The following is a 17596-nucleotide window of genomic DNA, read 5'->3' on the forward strand; positions in this document are numbered from 1 at the left end:
CCCTCCTGTCTGATAAGGAGAGAAAAATGAGGCAGCTGCTGAGTGCAATGCATTTTATTTATCCTCTCACTGTGCTCCCTAAATAAAGAGCCCAGTCATGATATATACTCTAACACCATCAATGCCAGGGGCAAACTGCTATTAGAAATAAAGCAAAGAGCAACAATACTAGTACATGCTTTGAATAAAATGCAATGTAAATCCCTTCCCCTAATCAACCCTCTGCTATACACACAGTTTCATTAAAGGGATCCTGTCATGGGAAAACATGTTTTTTTCAAAACACATCAGTTAATAGTGCTGCTCCAGCAGAATTCTGCACTGAAATCCATTTCTCAAAAGAGCACACAGATTTTTTTATATTCAATTTTGAAATCTGACATGGGGCTAGACATTTTGTCAATTTCCCAGCTGCCCCCAGTCATGTGACTTGTGCTCTGATAAACTTCAGTCACTCTTTACTGCTGTACTGCAAGTTGGAGTGATATCACCCCCCTCCCTTCCCCCCCCAGCAGCCAAACAAAAGAACAATGGGAAGGTAACCAGACAGCAGTTTACTAACACAAGATAACAGCTCCATGGTAGATCTCAGAATAGCACTCAATAGTAAAAGCCAAGTCCCACTGAGACTGATTCAGTTACATTAAGTAGGAGAAATAACAACCTGTCAGAAAGTAGTTCCATCCTAAAGAGCAGTCACATGACTGGGGGCACCTGGGAAACTGACAATATGTCTAGCCCCATGTCAGATTTTAAAATTGAATATGACAAAATCTGTTTGCTCTTTTGAGAATTGGATTTCAGTTCTGATGTGTTTTGAAAAAAACATGTTTTCCCATGACAGGATCCCTTTCAAGGAAAGTGTCAGTAGGTTTAGTAGTATCTACTGTTTCTTAATATTGTCCTTCCCATCAAGCTATTCAATCAGAAATTAGGCTTTGCTTCTGATCAGCATCATTATAAATTCCGAGATGTACGTACTGCACAGGGCAATAAATGCATCTGCTCATTCTGGAACATTGTAGCAAATCAGAGCAAATTCGCACTAGTGCAGTTACGACTAGGAACCAATCAGTTTTTTTAATGTTATTATTCTTCCTGCGGCTGTCTGGGCAAAGCTAATCACTGTTTGGTTGCTATGGGTTACTGCCCAGGAGAACATTTGCCCAGTGTCAGTAAATGAGACGGAGTGTATGTGCTGGGGTACTGTTGAGAGGCGAAGCTTGGGAGTCATCAGAAACCATCAACACATCAGCAGAAAGTGAGGTTACATCAACCATACAAGCTGATGCTACAGGGCAGATTGCTAACGGATTCTGATGCAGAGGGGCATGTCATGTAAATCTGAATTACTGCCCGTTATGGTAATACCCTGTGGCTTGTCTGACTAATTGAATGTACAATATAATAACGCTGGTAGCACACAGAACTATGGTGGCCTTGGGCTGAACCATTAAGGCTATGGACACACGTGCGGATCTTTGCCCCGGTTCATGCTGTATAGCTACCGCTAGCGGTTTAAGCTAAGGCAATGTTAAGATAATGGCAACTTACACTACAGATACGCGTCAGTCAGCTTTTATGTGAACCACGGTGAAGAACTGCACATATGTCCATAGCCTAAGGGGCATATTTATCAAGAATCGAACTTGTGAGTTGTGTGCGGGTTTTTCTATCTCGGATAAACTTGAATGTCGAATGTTTGTGTGTTTATGGAAAAGCATGAATGTCAAAAAACGCACATGAAAAATGACGGGGGAAAAAACTCTAATGATCAAGTTCAAGTCCCGAAAAAACTCAAATCGACTGATTTTATGTCCTGAAAACTCAAATTGATCGAGTTTTCGAATAAAAAGATTTTTTCCATTCAAAATTTTTTTTTTTTCCCTATTAGCTCACAGACATTCGAGTTTTCGAAATATAACTGGTATGCATGAGACTGGGCGCAAAAAAAAAAAAAAATCACATAAGCTATATAAATAAATGATGATGATGATGATGATAAGAAAAAAAAAATCACATAAGATTTTTGATAAGAAAAGTGTAACATTTCTAGCCTAATTCTATATGAATCTTAAGTTCTTTTAGATGTCAGCTATTCCAGATACCAGTCATTGTGTCATATCCAGCCAGATACAGATGCTCTACGACTATATCAAAGGTTGCAATACCAACATTCACCATCACATTTTAGTGCCTCTTAAGGCCCCATACACAGGCCGATAAAAGCTGCCGACAGACTGAGTCGGCAGCTTATTGGCCCGTGTGTTAGGCTATCCGACGGGCTTCCCCGATCGATATCTGACCGAAAGTCGGCAGATCTCGATTGGGCAGGTTAAAAAATCCCGTCGGATTGCGGCTGCAGCTATGCGTGTATATGGTCCCGTGATCCAACCGCCCGTTTCGAATGCATTCTGATCCGATCGTTGGCCCCTAGGGCCCATGATTGGATCAGCCCGATATCGCCCGCTTCAATGTGGGCATATCGGGGAAAGATCTGCTCATCTCTGCGTCTATGGCCACCTTTATACTGCATTCCCAACAAGCTGATCCTATAGCGCCTCTATCCTACACTGTGCAACTACTAAGGCATTAGAAATGTAGGAGAGAATAAAAGGCTAGAGATGAAGGTAATGCCTCATGCACACTAGCACTATACAATGGCAGCCATTCACTCTACTCATGTATAAGACTGGACCACACAGGAGACATCAAGCTGCTAAAATAACACAGCGAGATTATAGATTTAGGGAGAAAACGTATGCATTCATCTAATAAAGGCTTCCCTGAATATTTTAGGAAAAATACTGAGAAGTTATAATCTAGCATAATGGTTTATAGGGGATGTGTTGGCAAACTGAATGATAAATCAATACTTTCTCCCGTTCAGACATAACAGCTGCTGCTGGATACACGTGTAGTTGTGCCGCCACAGGGTTACATGGGAAATACTCCCACTGGATAAATGGAAGCAGGGCCGACTGGCACTCAAACGGATCCACAGGACCAGAGAAGATTTCTTAAAAATATATTTTATTATATTATAGTTAAAAAATGTGTATCATCTCCATCCGCCCTACACGTTTCGCACCCACTTAGGGCACTTAGTCATGGGATTTGATGTCAGCCACAGGATATGAGCATTTATACAGGGAACAACCAATCAAAACATAAAGAAAAAAAAGGAAAAAGCAAAGAGACAGAGTATCGCCAAAGAGTTTGTTAGCGCAAAAAATTCTTAAACAAATTTACAAAATATTTAGTACAGATATATAACGGAAACAACATAAAAAACATTATAGGAACATGTATATTAATGATAGAAAATACACCAGATAGAAATGGATGAAGTACAAATGTACCAGATCAATCTAAAAGCAGATGCTCTTGGATTCTCTCTCTTGCGCAAGGTTTTTCCAAAGTATTGGCTATGACATTTCAAACATGTAATCAAATATACCACGTTTTTGGTGCTACAATTAATCTATTGTTTGACTTTATGAATTTTGCCCTCAGATTGATCAAAAAAGGTATCACTTTTTTTCATATATGGACAGATCACACATCTTTTTTCACCACAAATAAAGTTCCCCCTTGTTGTTAAGCAAGTGGAATTTTGCTCTCTTTTGGTATTTACCATACTTGGTGATAACATATTGCTTAACGTAAGGCCTTTCCTGGTGACAAATTTACACCCTGAGCCCAGAATGTTGTTTAATTTGTCGTCCATCTTTAAAATGGAATTTTTTTTTTTCAATTATGCGCTTAATCATGGGGTATTGTGGACTATAGGTAAGTATACACAGTGGTTTGTACGACTTAGATGGTAAAACTGAAGGAACTCGGGGTTTGGGGATATATTTCTGAAGAAGAGAATTTTGAGGGGTTACAAGTGCTTTCTTAAAAGAATCTATCAACAAGCTTATACTATCTGCCCTAGATAATAATCAATCTCTTAGATATCATGCTTCTGTTACATAAGTTTGAAAATCGGAGCATAGTCGTCTGAGGCGCAAAAATTGTCCCATTGGTATATTTCTTAAAAGGTGTTTAGGATGTGAGGAGGTGGCTCGCAATATGGTATCGGCTGCACATTCTTTCCGATATAGTGATGTAGTCACATGGTTTCCTTCATTTGACAGGCTAATATCTAAGAAATTGATCTTGGTGTGATGATATTCATGTGTAAAGTGTAGGTTTAAATCGTTAATGTTGATGTATTCTATAAACTCATTGAACGTTGTTTTGTCACCTTCCAAATGAAGAGAAAGTCATCAATATAACGGCCGTAAAAATGAATGAATTTTTTAAAAGGGTTATAATCTCCATATATTTATACATATACTCCCACCATCCCATGTACAAATTGGCATAGGATGGGGCAAATTTAGCCCCCATCTCTGTGCCCTGTTTTTGCAAATACATTTGGAAGGGTGACAAAACAACATTCAGTGAGTTTATAGAATACATCAACATTAAAGAAAACAAACAACCTAATGTGAGCTGTTGTGTGCTCTAAGCACAAGTATCTTACCTGTAGTAGAGAAAAGAGGTCTGGCCAAGTCATGGGGGTAGGGGAATCCTGGAAAGACTCCTGGAGCAGGGGGTCTGCTGAACAGATCAAGCTTTCCGCAGATATCCAATTTGTGTGGATCCATTGGCATTTGCTGTAAAAGTGCACGTTACACATCAAGTTTGGAACAATCATTTAGCAGCGATGACATTACAACAAAAGCATTTCAGAACTAGAAATGGAAATCACCAACACATTAAAGGACCAGTAACATTAAAAAAAATTTGTTCAAAATTCGTTAGTATAGAACGAAAAATCAACACCAAGGCAAATAAAACTTTTGGATTGCAAAGCCTTTATTAAGAGATAACTTACCAAAACTCCACTTCCTGTCCTCTTCTAAAACGGCGAAAGGGCGACCATCCATGCAGCGGTGTTCAACTTCTCCTCCCTGGCTATTCTCTCTGCAGTGCTTCCTCTATTCCCAGCAGTCGGACTTTGAATCCAGCCTTTCCTCATCCGGCTAGGAAGAAGAAGAGGAGGAGGGCAGCCTCTGCCTCTCCAGCGGCAAGTGTTGTCTGCAGGCGCACCGATCTGCTGAAGAATATCCCCAAGCGCATGGATCAGTGCGACGTGGAGGAGCTGCGCAAACACAAGGCTTTCCACGCGGCCAAGTACACAGCTCCTGTAAACCGTGGCATTCCGCTCCGCCTTTGAGCTCAGGTGGGAACATCACGGGAACAAGGGGTTTGTCCATGCGCTTGTGCACTGTAGTTCTGGGGATATTCTTCAGCAGATCGGTGCGCCTGCAGACAACACTTGCCGCTGGAGAGGCAGAGGCTGCCCTCCTCCTCTTCTTCTTTTTCGCCGGACGAGGAAAGGCTGGAGTCAAAGTCCGACTGCTGGGAATAGGGGAAGCGCTGCAGAGCGGACCTCTGCCTCCTTCACATACTGTCACTAGAATAGCCAGGGAGGAGAAGTTGAACACAGCTGCATGGATGGTCGCCCTTTCGCCGTTTTGGAAGAGGACAGGAAGTGGAGTTTTGTTAAGTTATATCTTAATAAAGACTTGCAAATTAAAAGTTTAATTTGCCTTGATGTTTATTTTTTGTTCTATACTAACGAATTTTGAAAAAAATTTTTTAATGTTACTGGTCCTTTAATAGAGCTATTAACATAATGGTAAGTGTTGAGGATTTGCAGAAGGTTAATACACTTTAGTATTAAAGGAGAAGGAAAAGTTAAAATTAAGTAAGCTTTATCCGAAAGTCTATATAAATACCGAAGTAAACCCTCAAAGTAACACTGATCTGAGTCCTCTTTCAAAAGAAACAGAATGTATTATCTATTAATCTATTGTGTACACATGGACTTCCTGTTTTCAGCATAAACCTCCAGGGCTAGGGCTTGGGCATGCTCAGTTTGCTCCTCTCCCCTCCCTCTTCCCCCTCTCTCCTCCCCTCCCTGCTGTAATCTGAGCCCAGAGCTATGAGTGAGCAGGGAGAAAGTCAGGCAGGAAGTGATGTCACACCAATCTAATATGGCAGTTGCTATCCTAAACAAACACAGTGAGCTTCTACAGCTGTTTACTCAGGTATGGTAAAGCATTCTCCAGAATAAATATAATGTTATAACTTGCACTATTGTGGCTAATCTATTGGCAATAAACTGCTTCGGTAGCTTTCCTTCTCCTTTAATGCTTTTGGCCAGATTCAAAGATCATCATATTTTTCTTTAGCAGAAGGGTAGCATTTGTGATGTAGTTTGAGTGCTAAATGTTACCATTGTCATTACTATAACTTATTCTTTAATCTCACTTGGAACAGGAGGAATGAAGGCGGTGACTGCAGGAGAGAGGACTAAAAGGGACGTAGCAACTCTCACAAATCATACACCCCTCCCTTTGGAACAACTGTGCCAGTTTAACTTAAAACTAGAGAAGGAGTTTGTCATGCCCTATGAAGCTTCCCAGATTTGTTTCTAAAAAGAAAATCAGCCCAGAGCTCAGATCTAGACACTTTTCCACACTCTTACCTCTTTCAGTTTATGGTCAAATTATTAACGTTCTCAGCAGCCCAATAGACTGGCACATTAACAGAGGCAATGGCACTGGGAGCAGTTCATTACTGATTCCTATTTTCTGCCAAACCAAGCTAAAGCCTAGACAGACTTTGTGTAATGTTGTGACCTGGAGATCTTCTATGTCATCCCTTCCAGCACTGTCAGAGCAGATTTATACATTGGCTCTGTGAAAAGGTTAATCTACAGGGAGCTGAATTAAATGCTTCTGCTTCATTACAAAGTGTGCCTGTAGCATTCAAACTACCTCCTCCCAGCACAGTCCGAAGCTTTGTTTCCTCATTATTTGTACGCAACAATCGCTTGGTGGAAAAACTCACTGGGTACAGGATACAATGTTAAGTCTCTGTGCCATACAGACTCGTTAATTCTCCTTTGTTGATACAGTTTTTTTTAATTAAGCAGCACCTTCTTAGTTCTTGCATCTGGGTATACAAGTGAATCCCTGGTATTCTGCAGGGGTACCAGCAAAAATATAAAGCCATGATAATGGTTTCCTGACACTGATTTTCAAAAACAAAGTCCCTATGTAAATCTACCAGGAAATCTAATATGGGACATATCACCTAGACCCTGTAATGTGCAGTAAGTAGTGTTAGAAATTATTGACTCCCTATGTATTGGTCTTAGAGACAAGACATGCAGGTCTAATGTAAGGCATTTACCTTCATCTTCTGCTGGTGATGGTAGATTTGCCATGCTATCTGCACGTGTACTGCACACCACTTGCCTGGTTTCTGCAAAAGCAAGAGAAACTGGAGTGAGTGCAAGAGGCAAAAGGATTGCTAGGCTTATGGCCACAAGCAGATCCAAGGGGTCATTTTGCTTTTAATTGATTACAATATTCCTGAAAGCTTTAAACACTGACACATGCAGTCTAAGACCTATTTGCCTGCTGATCATTTGCCACAAATAAGGAACTGAAGGAGGAGCTTCCCAATCCTCAAGCAGTAGAGGAATCTACACACGGAGATGGGATTAGGAAACTGATCCTCAAAAAACAAAACAAAAAAACATTGGGTTTGTGGTGATGGGGAAAAGTAAATATGCTTCATGCAAGCAACACCAAGCAACACATCTGCAATGCAAGGTCTTTGTCACTCCATCAGATAAGTACAACCATGAGTTGGGCAGTACAAAACAAACAAATGCCATTCTAGGAGAGAGAGGTAAGAGAAGGAGAGTGCAGATTCATGTGGAATGCATTGTAGCTACAGTACTAGAGGCCCTACACTTTTAGGGTGGTGACGCATGCTAAGATTCGGGGAGATTTAGTCGTTTTAGTGACAAGTCGCCTCTTCTTCGGGTGACTAATCTCCCCGAAAAGCCTTCCCGCCGGCTAGAAACTAAATCGCGGTGGGGTGGCAATAGGAGCGCGAGGCGACTATAGAATGACTGGAAAACGAATAAGTGACATCCCACCAGCGATTTCGATTCTAGCCGGCGGGAAGGCTTTTTTGGGAAGATTTTTCGCCCGAAGAAGAGGCCATTTGTCGCTGGGCAACTAAATCTCCCACAATTTTAGCATGTGTCACCACATTAAGGGTTAGTTCACACAAGGAGATTCGGGGAGATTTTGTTACATGGCGACTAATCGCCTCGTCTTCTAAGCAACAATCTCCCCGAACTGCCTCAGCGTGTTTTCCCATAGGCTATATGAAAAGTCGTCTGCCAGGCGACAAAATCTCCCCGAATCTCCTCGTGTGAACTAACCCTAAAGGTATTTAAAATTATTGGATTAAAGGATTAGCAGGGTCACATGTAAACATGATAAAACCTCTCTCATTCTACTCCATCTAAATTGAATTAAGCAGGAATATCCTTGCCCCAAGTCTGGAAATAAAGCCAACTTACTCTTACTGATGTCCTGTATGGGTCAGTTACCTACAGAAAAGGCAAATTTGTCAGTCAGTCAGTCAGTAGAAGCAAGTCATCTCATATAGCTCACTACAATATACAATATGAATTTGTTCTACTATCCTACCAAATTTGCTTGGTTTGAAGCACTCCACATTTTAAGGTATATCACCATTATGTGGGTTGTATCAAACTGCTGTTATCTACCAGGGCAATAAAACATATACAAACCCCTGGTGTCTTCTGTAGGAGTGTGTGATGAACTGAGCCGGGTCTGCTTGTGACGTCCATGGGATTTGATGTCTGAGAAGAAAGTAGAATAAAATCAGATCAACTCAAAATCGCTGCAAAAATTACTGGGAATTCTGGCTTGTACGTTCTGCCTTTGCAACCTGCATGAAGATCTGAGATGATAATAATATAAACATTCACTTGCTAGATATCTGTAAGACAACCAGAGTTCAATGGTAAATGTGTGTAGAAGGTGTACAGATCTGCTCACAAGTGCCCCACTCACTATAAGATAATAATAATAAGATATACTCTCTAATATCACCTTTATATTAGACAAACGGTCAGATTCAGGGAGATTAGTTGCCCGGTGACAAATCTCTTCTTCAGGACGACTAATCTCCCCAACTGCCTTCCCGCCGGCTAAAATGTAAACTGCCGGCGGGGTGACACTCAGAGTGCTTTGTTTTCCGAAGTCGCCCGAAGTTGCCTTGTTAGGAAACCGGGCGACTTCAAAGAACAAAGTGCTCTGAGTGCCATCCCGCCGGCGATTTACATTCTAGCTGGCGGGAAGGCAGTAGGGGAGATTATTCGCCACGAAGAAGAGGAGAAGAATTTTTCGCTGGGCGACTAATCTCCCAGAATCGGACTGATTTCTCTGCCCTTACAGTCAGCGCTCTAGCTGGTGTCAGCACACGCAATCAAGGAATATCTTCTTGTATTTGTGTATCACTACAGCGGGGTTGGGATGTCCCAACAAGGAGAAGACTTGGGAAAGTGTACATGAGTATTAAGTATAAGAGAACCTCAGTGCTTTAGAACAGATAGAGAGTATGTGTCCTGACTAAGGCTAGGCCTGATGCTTGCCATAAGATCTCTCTACCCCAGACAAGAGAGCCATGTGGAATCTAATTTAGAAGAATATATCTTTACTTCTGATATGATTTACTGTTATTTACTGCTGAGTTTATTGATACCTTAAGACTTTGCATGTTCTTTACTGAAAATACATGAAATGCTTTGAATCTCTCTTCAGGTAGAACATTCAGATAAAAACTTAACGTACTACTATTACACTGATTGGTTAGTTATGTTACCCCTAGACCTGCCCCCAAGCTCACCTTCGGCTGAAAAGCTCCCTGAAGAGAACCAAAGGGACCTGAATGTGGAAGCATTGGAGGCATCCCTGGCATCGGAGTTGAATATGATGGAAAGAACTAGAAAAAAACAGTAAAAAGGTTTTAATGGAAATCTCTTGGTTTAGTAAAGGAAAAAGGAATATGAAAAGTTGCTACAGTACAGTACATAAAATAGACAAAATCTTAGGGCTAGTCCACACGGGGAGATAGCGACGCGTTTGCGGTCGCGGCGACAAAGCGCCGCGACAGTCGCCGCGACCGGCGCAGGCGACAGTTTTGTATGGGCGCCTATGTAAAAACGCCTGTGCTAACCACACGAGGCGATGCGCTTTTCAACAGTCGCCTGAAAAAGCCTGGCGAGGCATTTTCAGGCGACTGTTGAAAAGCGCATCGCCTCGTGTGGTTAGCACAGGCGTTTTTACATAGGCGCCCATACAAAACTGTCGCCTGCGCCGGTCGCGGCGCTTTGTCGCCGCAAACGCAAACGCGTCGCTATCTCCCGTGTGGAATAGCCCTTAAGAACTACATGAAATAATGCAGTAAGCAAGGCAATTACATTCAAACATGCAGCAAAAAAAAAAGCTGTGCATTTATAGCTGTCCAATCAACCTGACTGCATCAAACTCAGCCCCTGTATCTTGCACCTAAACCTGATATTTCTAGACTGGATACGGGCAGTCAAGAGAGGCAAGTCATTAAACAAATCTAAAGATCAACAGCTGGAAAAAATTCCATCTACAGAATATTAAATGTGAAAAGAGCTTAATAGTAAGACTAATGTCACGTATGATGTTTTCTTTCTTGTTTTGATGTTTTTTTTCTGACATAAACTCTATCACAAATATGTATACTGCTTGTATCACACCAAAACAGACGTATATTGTCAGATCCATGGTGTGTGGGCATTTTAAATTTTGGCTCAGCTTATGCTAAGAAGCAATTCTGGGCATTTTCCTGGCACAATTGTGTTTAGTGACAAAATGTCACATAAGAATTAGCACAAACATGTGCAGTTGTTATTGCTCCCTGATAATTTGTATTTCTCTAAGTATTATCCACTAAGTGTTACCCTATCATTAAACTTGCCCCACTGGCCAGTGACACATCATACAGGTTTGCATGAACAATTAATGTTTCTGTCTATGTAAATGAATATATTGATTGTGCAGTTGTTCAAGGCTTTTGCCCATATCAGCGATAAACACGTCAGTATCACATTACTGAAACTGAAAGCTGTTTTACAAAAGTCCCATGAATAAAAGTAAGCTGGTGGACTAAGGACAGGGCTAATATATTACATGCATGGGACCTATTATCCAGAATACTCAGGGCTTTCCAGATAATGAACCTTTACGTAATTTGGATCTTCATAACAGAAAGGGGGACTATCGTGAAAATGAAAGTTTAATATAAGCTTCTTCATACTGAAGTAAGAAATGTTGTACTGTAAATACAATCAATTAAATATTCAGCATCTGTTTCTTTTCATTCTGTCTTCATGCAGCAGTTGGGTGTCAGATGAATGATCCAATATATCTTATAGGAGGGGGTTCCTTTCCTAGCAGATGTATCAGAGCTCATTCAAACAACTGATTCCAGTACAAATTCTGCATGTAGAGAGACATGATGTCTGGGGATTTCAATAGAGTGAGCTCCAATAAATCTTCTAGGCAAAAGGAGCCCCCTATAAGATATATTGGATCTAACTGTCAATGATTATCTGACACCCAACTGCTGCATGAAGAGAAACAGATGCTGAGAGAAGAATAATGAAATAGTGAAACTTGATTATTCCAGAAATGGTAGAGAATTTTTAATCGATTACATTTAGAAAGTTTCTTATTTTAGTATGATGAAGCTCATATTACATTTTCCTTTTCGCAATAATTCCCCTTTAAGTCTACTAGAAAATCATGTAAACATGAAATAAACCCAATAGACTGTTTCTGCTTCCAATAAGGATTAATTAAATCTTAGTTTGGATCATGTACAAGGTACTGTTTTATTATTATAGCTAAAAAACAAAACACTTTAAAAATTTGGATAAAATGGAGTCTATGGGAGACAGCCTTTCTGTAATTCAGCTTTCTGGATAATGGGTTTCCAGATAACGGATCCCATACCTGTATAATACAGTTTATCTTAATAGAACAATAGATATAGCTTTGTGAGCTAGAAGCTTTAGTAAGGTTTACTCCATAAGTAACACATATTCTATCAAGTTTTAATATCTAGTATGTCTAGACATTCTGCAATTGTGTCTATAAAGCAAGAGCAATTGGATACTTCATTCCGAAAGCAGGTAAAAGCCCAAGTATTTCCACTAAGCACAGCCTCAGTATGTGCCAGATTGTGTATAAAGGAGGATCTGACAGACATGGATTTAAATAAAGATCAGTGCAGAATTCAGAGACCTGGCTCATTATAAAGCAGCACCTTATTTTGTCAATATGAAGTATTGGCACCCAGTGAGCAAAATCTGTCGCATGAAGCAGTTGCCGCAAAGAAGGAAAAAGCAGCAAAGCAATAGTAAAGATTATACAGCAGGTCACATACAGAACTTCTGCTATAAACAATGAGACACTCACACTGGAATGACGGAAATAAGAGTTGTCTAACTTGGGCGTATACTTGTCAAACTAAAATGAAAGAGAAAACAACAGGAATGGGTACAGTTACTCACACTACACGTTATTATTCTGATTATTGCAAGCATCTGCAACACAAACTTTAATCCTAGTGATAGCGGAAAACAATGTCTGTGGCACATAAATGGTGAAATATATGTAACCTCTTCTGTGCTATACCAGGATTTGATTGGTCTGTATGCTACATATTTATACCAGAGCTGTGCCAGATTTAGATACAGGACCAATGTGATTTCATTTAAATACAGCAAGTACCCGCTCTTATAAAAATGCATCATTTCCCCCATTATCAGATCTCGTTCAGCAGATTAAATGCACTAGAGATCAGATCAGCCGGCACAGCAATACTACAGCTTCTTCATAATGTTTAAATACTAATTAAAGGGATACTGTCATGGGAAAACATGTTTTTTTCAAAACGCATCAGTTAATAGTGCTACTCCAGCAGAATTCTGCACTGAAATCCATTTCTCCAAAGAGCAAACAGATTTTTTTTATATTCAATTTTGAAATCTGACATGGGGCTAGACATATTGTCAGTTTCCCAGCTGCCCCAGTCATTTGACTTTGCCTGCACTTTAGGATGGAATTAATTTCTGTCAGGCTGTTATTTCTCCTACTTAATGTAGCAGTCTCAGTGGGACTTGGCTTTTATTATTGAGTGTTGTTCTTAGATCTATCATGGAGCTGTTATCGTGTGTTAGGGAGCTGCTATCTGGTTACCTTCCCATTGTTCTTTTGCTACTGGGGGGGAAAGGGAGGGGGGTGATATCACTCCAACTTGCAGTACAGCAGTAAAGAGTGACTGAAGTTTATCAGAGCACAAGTCACATGACTGGGGGCAGCTGGGAAATTGACAATATGTCTAGCCCCATGTCAGATTTCAAAATTGAATATAACAAAATCCGTTTGCTCTTTTGAGAAATGGATTTCAGTGCAGAATTCTGCTGGAGCAACACTATTAACTGATTTTTTTTTAAAAAAACATGTTTTCCCATGACAACATCCCTTTAAAGAAAACACTAAAACATTTTTTTAAAAGAAATGTCAATATAGGCTAAATTAGTGCACAGCAGACATTCTTTCACATTAAGGATCAGAAATCTTTTCCCACATAAAGGGAAACAAATCTGATAGATACAGGTATCGGATCTATTATGCAGAACGCTTCAGAGACAATTTCTCAGCTTTCTGGATAAGAGTTCCCAAACCTACATTATTTTCCCCCAGAATCCTATTTGCCTCTTGTTTTTATAACTTTCAGTGGTTTGGGAAGCAGGACACTTTATATATAACAATATAGGTATAATATAGTATAATAAGGAAGAAAACACAGAAAAATGTACATCACATCTATATTAGAATACAATGTTTTGTTCACCAGCCGTTGCAGAACCACAATTGTCTGATTAGGATTCTGGGAGTTCTAGTTCTGCAATAGGATTTAGGGCTGAAAATAGTTTTTTTGACAGTAAAATACTTCAAGTATAACTCCATCATATAAAGACAAGCATTTCAGATTATATTTCTCCGGAAACAAGGACATAAATCACAATGGTTATTTATATATTTATATACTGTAGATATATATCTTTTTTGGGAAAGTAGGACTGGAGTTCTTTGCAGATACTTCTGGAACATATTTTCTATATTCAGTCTTAGGAACCTAAAGCAAGATCATCCCACAGTTGTGTGTCTTTGCTCCTGCATTATAATTAGCTTTTCCTAATGAGCTGCATGAAATGAATTCTGTACACCTAGGTACACACGACAGAGAAAGTCAGACTACTAAGAATCATAAGAGGATAAGGAGCCTTCTATTGAGTTTCTATGGGAAAGTAATGCATCACAGCAACACATGTAGAGCTATGAACAGATATACTACAGACTGCCATTAAATAAATAACCTGTTCACAGAATCTATACACGCCCCATTTGCAAAAAGCTAAGCATGTGGAGGGAAAGGGAAGTTGGACTTAGATGCTCTACTTATCCTCACATTTCGGGCTGGGGTACGCACCATGGGGGGTGCATTTGGCGGCATAAGCTGCGTCGGGGGCAGGCTGGATGTGAAGGGAGTGAATGTGTGCTGATGCGTGTGTTGGTGCATGTGTTGGTGCTGGTGAAACTCCGCCCTCAGCAGCGGCACAGAGCCAAGAGGGGCACCTGCCCGGTCCGAGGTCTGAACCAAAAAACGACTGTTCAGCTCCTGCCTGAGAAGTTCATGATCTAGAAGAGACAGAGACACAAAAAAGACACAGAGGCCCACGGCCCATCAGTTTCCCCAAAGACAATGAAGGAAGAAGCGCAGATATTCACCTGGCATTCCCTGTTTCTGCAGGTCATGCTGTGGTGGTTTTCTACGTGAGGACTCATTGGTGGAGGTAAGAGAGATGCCTGTGACAAAGTACCAATCAGAATCCCCGAATGAGGCTGGCAATACATGATTGGTTGGTTGAATGATATCAACAGGCTGGTATCTAAAGACAAGAAAGAACACCATGAGTCATCTCAGGAGAAAACACATTGGGGCTTTATAAATGCAGTACAACAAGCCCAGCCCAAACGTCAGTGCTTCCCACCCAATAATTGTATAGTTATAGAGAGATCAATTTGTTTTATGAAAATTGATTGGATTGCTCATGTAAAACATATACATTTCTGAGTAAAGGATGGCAGTGACCAAGCAGAACCTATTATTGCAAAAGACAATAAAACCCAAAATCAAACGCAAGGGTCTGTGGTTTCCGGCACATTATATACATTTGCCTGGTGGGTTTAGAACTGAAGCAAAATACAGTAAGATTCAGGCACAGTCAGAATTCCTCAAATCCAGTAGCCCTTTAAAAACATACCACTGACATGTGAAATAATAATCAGCATAAAACTGCAATTGATTGTGCGAGTGAATCTCTGGTCAGCCATTGGGTGGTCTGTTGGCGGTTCATTTATTCAGGGCAGATATTCGCTTTGATGGCAGAGCTTTAATGGCTTAGGAATAGTAGTATTTTTAAGGCTTCATGGCAACGGAAACAGATTGAAGGGCCATCAACATTAGCCTATTAGTGAACCCCATCATATCAGTATACACAATAGACACAGCAATTAGAATTGCAGTACAACTGTATTTGGGGGCGTGTCTAGCCACGCTGCAGGGAGGACAGACTTCTCAGCTCTCCCGGGGTCAGCGAACAATTCTGCCCCTGCTACAACTCCCAGAGGGGGCAAAACCACCGGCATAGCCCGGGGTAACACCCAACACCCATAGCGGACCCGACCGTGACTTTTTAGGAAGCTGCAGTTGCAGCGGCGGCTGAGATCAGATCGGGGCCTAGCGGTGCACGGAAGCCCACACGGGGCTGGTGAGGCCGCATGTAGAAGCAGGTGTGGACAGAGCGCTAGTGCCCCACAAACAACTACCGGTTGACAAGCATAAAGGCAAGTAGACCCCGGGGGCGCTCCCTTGCCTACAATATTGTGCCAAGACACAGCTGCAACCCCAGTGTGACTATTAAAGTCAGCCCACAGAGGTCTTAGTGCTGCTGGCCAGGCCCTGACTGCCATTTGGTGCAAATGTGCTGAGCATACCGCTGGGAAAGACTAATGCTTATGGCACTTCTGGCAAATAAATGCAATTTTAACATTTATTGCAACCTCCGTGGCCGGATACCATTAACTCCCCAGGGTTCAACTACCAAGAGATCTGCTCACTGATGGGGAAATACGGCCCTCCCAAAAAGCAACCCTCAGCGTCACAAAATATGGATCAGTTTGTCCATAGACCAGCTCAGGAAGATACAAGCCCATCTTCCCCACCACCATCTCCTACAGAACACCAAGAGGTCACGGTGTCACAGGTACTGGCGGCCATAGCTAACTGCCAAGCTACACTCACGGCTCACATAGACGAAATCAAAACAGATCTGTCCTTAATTAAGGTAGACCTGCAAACAATATGTGAACGCACAACTGAGGTGGAAACAAGGCTGAGTACTTTAGAAGACACCTGCAACTCAATTCCAGTGCAAATAACTGACTTGAGGCACGAATTGCAACAACAAGCAGTTCAGCTGGACGACTACAAAAACAGACAAAGACAGAATAATGTCTGGGTTATGGGGCTCCCAGAAGGAGCAGAAGGTAACTCACCCCCAGACTTTTGCTGAATCTTGTCTCCGTACCCTGCTTCCATCAGCAACTTTTACACGTCACTTTACGGTGGAAAGGGCTCATAGAGTCCCGGGCAGAGCTAGACCCCCAGGTGCCCCCACCACGTCCCTTTTTGATCCGATTGCTTCACTATAGGGACAGAGACATAGCTCTACAGGAAGCTCAGAAAACAGGTCGACTGGAACATAACGGAGCAGTAATCTCATTACACCCAGATTACTCCACACAACTACAAAAGCAACGTAACTCCTTCACAGCAGTCAAGCGGAAACTGAGAGACTTGAACCTGTCATACGCAATGCTGTACCCAGCAAAACTCAAAATAATGGATACCAACAGATCACACTTCTTCATATCACTTGAAGAAGCAATGGAATGGATTGAGTCCAGACCCAGACAAGGCCACATGCTTGATTTGGCAACTTTACTCTGAAGGGATCGGAATCTTGGGATGTATATTTATCACCCCTATCTTAAAGCACTGTTTGTACTAAATAACTAACTGGGGCACATAAAGCACTGTCGGACTGGCCAGATCCCCTCTCCCAATATTTAAATTTTGAGAAAATATACCCATCGCTGCTCGCGCATGCACGTCCAGCACCGCCGCCCGTGCATGCGCATGCCGATGTTCATACATGCACACCAAGTGGCACATTCGCACAGTCGCGCCGAGCTCGGCTCATCGCAGTAGGGGGATGGGGGGCTGGAGGGGGGCCCTGGACCAGCAGTCCCAGTCCGACCTTGACATAAAGGATCATGGAAACCCTATCAGTACATGCACGCTTACAATGTCCTCAATATTCAAGGTACCAGGACTTTACCTGTAAACAAGTACTGTTGGATGCGAACAGAGCTGACAAGAGGATATACACCAAGTAATTGGATTGAACTCAGTACTACGTCTTTACAATGTCAGGTTCACCATCCAAACTGTCTGATCTCTCTTGCAATTTGTT

The 17596-nt window shown here is 41.5% G+C and overlaps 1 protein-coding gene across 9 annotated transcripts in view; it reads right to left on the minus strand.

The window, feature by feature from the left end:
- Positions 1-17596, minus strand: part of LOC108707141 (autism susceptibility gene 2 protein) — a 279082-nt gene that overhangs the window by 6164 nt on the left and 255322 nt on the right. For 6 of the 9 annotated variants that reach the window (XM_018244147.2, XM_018244150.2, XM_018244148.2 and 3 more), the window contains 7 exons: positions 14467-14696; positions 12408-12458; positions 9802-9897; positions 8681-8752; positions 8447-8476; positions 7258-7329; positions 4535-4667 (listed from right to left, as the gene is read on the minus strand). In XM_018244147.2, coding sequence (XP_018099636.1) covers positions 4535-4667; positions 7258-7329; positions 8447-8476; positions 8681-8752; positions 9802-9897; positions 12408-12458; positions 14467-14696 — 684 coding nt within the window. Of the gene's footprint in view, positions 1-4534; positions 4668-7257; positions 7330-8446; positions 8477-8680; positions 8753-9801; positions 9898-12407; positions 12459-14466; positions 14697-14786; positions 14948-17596 lie in introns of all 9 variants that reach the window. The other 3 variants (XM_018244149.2, XM_018244152.2, XM_018244153.2) reach the window with 3 other exon arrangements.

Source organism: Xenopus laevis, chromosome 1S (assembly GCF_017654675.1).
Source record: "Xenopus laevis strain J_2021 chromosome 1S, Xenopus_laevis_v10.1, whole genome shotgun sequence".
In the NCBI taxonomy this organism is placed as follows: domain Eukaryota; kingdom Metazoa; phylum Chordata; class Amphibia; order Anura; family Pipidae; genus Xenopus; species Xenopus laevis.